Here is a 6,863-nt window from a genome sequence, read left to right on the forward strand (position 1 = left end):
CATCATCATCACTTATCCGACCTCCAAAAATTGAGTCAGCTATATATAAATGCACCATTTTCGCCAAAACAAACAGCTTGCCATTAAAACCTGCTAAACTTCCTAAACGTCGTCATCTACAATGGTTGATTCCAAAAAAACACGTTTATTCTAGTTTATCAATAAACGTAATTCGTTTGCCTAAAGCCACCACACTTAATGCGATTTATGTATCATAATTTTGTGAAATTATTAACACTCTGAAACATGGCAGTTAGAGATTTGTATTCACAGACGGTTCAAAAAAAATCCAAACCTCTTTTGCGGTCGTTAGCGAAAAAGGAAAGCCATATCATATGGACTGATTTTCCCTTTTGTTCGATATTCATTGCTGAAGCCACTGCGATTTTCCACGCTGTTCTACATGCCACAAAAAGCCCGGAAAAATATGTAATATGCTTGTTTCCAAGCCATTCAAAATTGCAACAACCACACTAACATCATCATTTCAATTAGAGAATATGTTATTATATATGCAAATAAAATTAAGATAATGTGGGTTCCAAGCCACACTGGGTTATCCGGAAATAATTACACTGATGTATTAGCAAAGAATGCATCCAACACGCCCACAATTACATTCAGTTTCTTTATGAAATCTGATATATTCCGACTCATACACCAAAATAGGCTCTCTAAACTGGCACTTGATTGGATCTCATATAAGCACCATTATTCAGCAGTTAACACAGCCAGAATCAAACCGCTATACCCATCAACAGTTGCAACTAATTATATAACACCATACATTCGCCTACGGATTGGACATACTGTACCGACGCATACTCACCTCCTCGGAAGAAACAGTACCAATTGCTGTCCGTTTTGTAACTCAACAACAACTGTGCTTCATATATTACAATTTTGTCCAACACTGAAAGATAAGAGAGATTGCCACTTCAACACAGATCCGATTTCTTTCCTTTCCAACGCTATGGAAGAAAATATAAAAACCATCTATCGTTTTCTTAAAAATTGTGATCTACTGAGGAGAATTTAAGCCAACACATTTAATCAATGGAGAGCTGATAGCCTCTGAAGCTAGCGCTGCATGTTTTAGGTTGTACATATGTTATTAACATTGTATAAGCTTTTATAAATAAAAATAAAAATAATATTTCGTGCACGTATATAGAGTAAAGTCTCTGTTTCACTTAGATCTTTAATTGGGCGGATGATTTTGGTCCCATTAATCAAACGATCTCCTTTGAAGGCAACATCATATGCGACGTTATTTCCCTGTCCAAGCGCAATGGCGCGGAAGAGGTGGGCAACGCCTACTATGAAGTGGTACCTGCGGAACCTCCGTGATGGGATGACCCCGGAGGTGGCAGAGGCTCTGGCCAGGAATAAGTGCAACGCATCCCCGGCAACGGAGCTCAAAAACGTGTCGGCTCGCGCACAAGGTAGTGGAGGCAGCAACCGCGGCCCGATCAGCACCACCCAGGTGCCAAGGCGTGGCGATAGCAGGGCACTGCCCGCAGACACATACGCCCAAGACGCAAAGCGTAAGAGCGGCTAGATCACGCCGCAGGAGCCCCCCAGCTCTAAAAGGTTGAGGGGCACAAACCCAAAGGCACCCGGGGAGCAACGATCTGAACGACCGGCTTTCCATCGGATGTAGGAGGGGCGGCGTAGGTATCCGAACGCTGTAAAAGGCATTCGCATGGCTGTACTGCCTCTCAGCTACCCGGTGGAGTCGCTTACACCGAAGGAGCTCACGGGGCTCCAGGATCTCCTCATGGAGGAGGTGTTCAGAGGGGAGGACTATGCGGCGTCCTTCCTGGGAGTGGAGTTTAGAAGAGGAATGCTGCTGGTAGACTGCGTGGATGAGGCGTCCGCTAACTGGCTGAAGGAGTACGCTCCACAGCTCGGACGCTGGAAGTGCCCTGTCCTTTGCGCGAAGAGGGCGGAAGATTTGCCAATCATGCACAGCATGASAATGTTCCTCCCTCGGTGCGGGGACAAGCCCTATGAGTTCGCCTTGGGGCTGGTGAAAAACCAGAACCGGGGACTCAGCATCTCGTCCTGGCGCGTCACGAGCAGCAAAATGGAGGAGATCGGAGGTATGAAAGGATGGAGACTCAACCTGTTCATCGACGATGAGTCGTACAGGTACGTCCGGGCAGCGAGCTTCCGCCTGTACGACAGGTTCAGCACGGTGGTCATACGGCCCAACAGACCTGCAGCCACCGGTAGCAAGGGAGCAGCAACGCCAGCAACTCTCCAGAACAAAGATTCGGACAAACCGACAGTGCCTGGAGCAGGCCCGGAGGTACTAGGTATGCAGGTGGACGAGGTGTCGGAGCAGCCATGCGGAAGCAGGACGCGCAGATGAGGTACCCTCCACGCAGAGCTCCTCGAAGGGTTAGGTGACCCAATGGACAGCAGTACGGTGGACGGCGGGGAAGAGGATCTGCCCTTCCTTGAACCCATCTTGTAATGGCCGTCACTACGGAAATTGCCCAAGTGAACCTGCATCACGCGGCTGCAGCCTCAGCCGTTATAACCAGCAGGTTCACTGTGAAGAAACTGGACATACTGCTGATCCAAGAGCCTTGGGTCCACAGAGGARAGGTTAAAGGCCTCAAAACGGAGGCAAACAAGGTAATCTGGGACCTCTCTAGCGAAAGACCTAGAACTTGTATAGTGATCAGGCACAACGTTGATTTCTTTTGCATTTCAGAGTTTCTGACTCAGGACTTGGTGGCGGTGCAGTCCAGGGACTCTGAGGGCAAGGACTTCATCCTGGCCTCAGCATACTTCYCAGGGGAGGCACCTACAGCGCCCCCGGAGATGGCGGAAAGGCTGGTAGAGCACTGCAGACGGCACAGGCTCCCCCTCATCATAGGCTGTGACGCTAACGCTCACCACTTGGAATGGGGACGCACCGATTGCAACACAAGAGGTGAGTCCCTTTTAGAATTCATTGTAGGTAGTAACTTAGAAATAGAGAATATAGGGTGTGAACCGTTCATAACTATAAGTAGAAGGGAGGTGTTGGACATCACCTTTAGCAACGAACCTGCAGGCGGACTGGTCTCGCAATGGAGAGTYTCGACGGAGCCCTCATTGTCAGACCACAGGATCATAAGGTTCAAGCTAAAAGTAGAGGTTAAACAACTCACCCCTAGACGCAACTCGGAGGGCAAATTCTAACGCCTTCAGCGATATATTAAGTAAATACTTTAAGCAGAAGGGAGCAGACAGATGATAGCGTTTCAGGCCTTGGGCTGAAGAATCGGCTCTCTAAGCTAAATGAGTCTGTAATCAATGCTTATCATRGCAGCTGTCCCCTCAAAGCGCATACTGACAGACGAGTCTGTCCGTGGTGGACAAAGGAGCTAGCGGACCTCCGCAAGAAAGTACGCAGCCAGTTCAACAGAGCGAAACGTACGTGGGTCTGGGCAGAATACCGAAGCTATCTCACCTTATATAATAAGGAGATTAGGTCTGCAAAGCAGGCCAGCTTCAGGAGATTCTGCGAGAATGTCGCCACTACGCCAGAAGCGGCTCGGCTGCTCAAAGCTTTGGCTAGGGGCACAAAGGGAGCAGAAATAGCAATTAAGCGGGACGACGGGACATTCACGACCAGTGCGGAGGACAGGGCCATGGAGCTTTTGAGGGCGCACTTCCCGGAGACAGTTCGGGAGGACCGCTGTCCACCGGTGATCGAACACAGGCCATCCCGCGATGATTGGAGTATTGCCAAGCAGTTGATCACGGCGGACTCGATGCGGTGGGCGCTGGCCTCGTTTAAGAGCTTCAAGTCTCCGGGAGTGGATGACCTCTTTCCGGCGCTGTTGCAGCAAGGGGAGCAGCTTTTGCTGCCCCACCTAGTTCGAATGCTGAGAGAGAGCCTCACATTGGCGTATATCCCTGAGGTATGGAGGACAGCGAAGGTGATGTTCATACCTAAGGTAGGAAGGAAAGACTACTCGTTGGCGAAATCATTCAGACCGATAAGTCTAACGTCCTTCCTACTGAAATCCATGGAGAAGATCGTGGATCAAGAAATAAGGATGAAGGCGCTAACATGCTCAACATACCTACAGAGCGGGCAGGTCTACGGGCACTGCTCTGTACCAGCTGACCTCTGAAATAGAGAGTTCACTGGAGCATGGGGAGGTGATGCTCTGCGCGTTCCTAGACATCGAAGGAGCCTTTGATAACACGTCCCACAAGACTGTAGCAAGGGCACTGGAGAAAAGGAATGTGGCGGCACCGGTGCGTAGATGGATAGAWGCCRTACTGCGCTCAAGGGTTGCTGAGACCACAGTAGGTGATAGCAGTATTCGTCTCGGCACAACAAGAAGCTGTCCACAGGGGGTGTCTTATCACCCCTGCTATGGAGTCTTGTTGTGGACGAACTGCTAACAGACAATGGAATCCAATGYCAAGGGTACGCGGACGACATTGTCATTATGGCAAGAGGGAGATTTGAAGACACTCTTTGKKACTTGRTCCAAAGAGGTCTCAACCTAGCGAAGGGGTGGTGCAGAGAGGTTGAACTAAATATCAACCCCTCCAAGACGTCTGTAATCCCATTTACAAGACGCAAGACCCTACCTGGCCTCAGGAATCTCCTACTGGGAGGTAGTGAAATAGGGATGACCAGCAGTGTTAAGTACCTCGGTTTAACGTTAGACTCCACGCTGAGGTGGAAGCAGCACGTAAACCTGACGTTGGTCAAGGCGACAAAGGCCTTAATGATGTGCAATCGTCTGGCAGGAAGGTCCTGGGGTTTAACGCCAAAAATAGTTAGATGGTTGTACACCATGATAGTAAGACCGATAATCACATATGGGGCGGTAGTCTGGGCCTCAGTAGCGTCGCATAGATCGGTTAGGAGACAACTACTGAAGCTGCAGAGGCTGGCCTGTGTCTGCATGACGGGTGCAATGCGAACCTGTCCGGCGGCACTGGAGGTTCTTCTTGAACTTACTCCGCTTCGTCTGGTCATCGGTCTGGTAGCCAAACACACTCTTCTGCAAATAACGGCAGAGGGGTGGGGAAAAGGAAAAATAGTTTCATCCCGGAGGATGGAGAAGATAAGTGRCAMGYTACCACTGGTCCTCCTCCCGAGGGATAGTACTACTAAAAAGGTAAATCTAAGGAAGAGGTTTAAGGTTACCCTCGGCAACAAAGAGGATTGGAACGATTCCAACCTCGAGCGGATGTTGAGGAACAGTACTATTAAGTGGTACACAGATGGCTCTAAAATGTCGGAGGGAATCGGCGCAGGGATTGTGAGCCCGCGCACTAAGCTCCCAGTACCCATGGGGGAGTTCCCGAGCATTTTCCAGACAGAGGTGTATACTATAAGCCGGTGCATAGAAATTAACCTCCATCGCAACTATCGCAATGAGCGTATASCTATTCTAAGCGATAGTCAAGCGACGCTGAAGGCGATCTCCTCTTACGAGATCAAGTCGCTTCTAGTGCAGGAGTGCAGAGAGAGGCTGAATAGCCCTGCGGAGAGAAGCCAAGTACACCTGATATGGGTGCCTGGTCACAAAGGTATAGCCGGCAATGAACTGGCGGACGAGCTCGCCCGCTCCGCAGYCTCCACCAGGATGGTAGGACCCGAACCCTTCACAGCAGGTAGGGAAGAGAACTGGCGACAAACTCATGGTGTGAGACACGCCAAGCTGCTAATGGGAGGTTACAACCTGAAAATGTTAAAAATAGTAATAAACCTCCCCAGGAGCAAACTCAGGCTGTTAGTCGCATGGTATACTGGCCACTGAAAGCTGAATAGGCATCTGCACAGAATGGGCCCCTCTGCTTGCGCCAACTGCCGGTTCTGTGACAGGGAGCCTGAAACTCCGGAGCATCTGTTGATCGACTGCACAGCAGTCCGTAGTCGCAGAGCCAAGGCCCTTGGAGTTCTATTTCCGGATAAGAATCGCACTGCCTCGCTAGCGCCAAGCAGTCTACTGGACTCCATTAATGGGCTGGGGCTAAGCGAGGCAATGTAAGTAAGGAGAGGGCACAATAGACCAAAGGTCGTAGTGCATTCCTCATCATCAATCATTCATTAATAACATTTTATATTATTGTAGCTAAGTAAAAGATCTTTCACTTGCTGTATATACAATTTATAATCGCTTATTTCACAAGTGAATTTGTAGGCTTCGTAATCATCAATAAATAGAACTTTAAGGTAGCAATGCAGTCTTTTAAAATTTGGTTCCCATTGCGCCGTTTGTAACATATCTAGCAAGACCTGTGTTGCCCCTGACAAAATATTTTCTGTATCCAAAAGTGTAGCAAACCGAAACTTAATGTAGCCATACATTTTTTTACACCTGAAAATTGTAAAAGACAGTTATTTTATAGAATTTCTTTATTCATATAAGTTTATTTAACTCAAAAAAATAACCACTTTGTGCTAACATTGTTTTTTATGTATTTAAAAATTATTGTATTAAACTTAAAGGAACACATTTGGTGATAAATATTATATAATTAAATATCATTGTTATTATAAAAATAATAAAAAAAAAACAATTCTTGTGTTTAATTGACAAAGTTGTAAAAATAATGAAAATCTTTTTTTGCTGACCAAACAATATTTCTATTCGTTAGTTATTTACAGGTCATTATCGCATGTAAAGTACTTACTTCCAACTTATTTCTAATGCTGGTTTTAATTAATTTAAGAGAAGAGAATTTCCACTCTGCCACTGCAAAATTGTGAGGCAATGACAATAAATTAAATACAAAGCCACTTAGACCTGAAAATTTTAAGTGGCCCAGTCCATCTTTCATGGAAGCGACTTTCTCCCAAAATAAGTCTATATCCAAATTACTATTTAAAT

The 6,863-nt window shown here is 47.2% G+C and overlaps 1 protein-coding gene across 1 annotated transcript; it reads right to left on the reverse strand.

Annotated features, from left to right (window-relative positions):
* Positions 1–1,049: 1,049 nt before the first annotated feature.
* Positions 1,050–6,340, reverse strand: LOC108966477. Its single transcript, XM_018929407.1, has 3 exons — positions 6,138–6,340; positions 1,157–1,333; positions 1,050–1,086 (listed from the first exon to the last, which is right to left on the reverse strand). Exons 1-3 carry the CDS (start codon positions 6,338–6,340, stop codon positions 1,050–1,052), a joined length of 417 nt encoding a protein of 138 aa, XP_018784952.1.
* Positions 6,341–6,863: the final 523 nt, after the last annotated feature.

The sequence above is a fragment of the Bactrocera latifrons genome, unplaced genomic scaffold, assembly GCF_001853355.1.
Source record: "Bactrocera latifrons isolate USDA-ARS-PBARC rearing strain unplaced genomic scaffold, ASM185335v1 scaffold_1609, whole genome shotgun sequence".
NCBI classification, from domain to species: Eukaryota; Metazoa; Arthropoda; class Insecta; order Diptera; family Tephritidae; genus Bactrocera; species Bactrocera latifrons.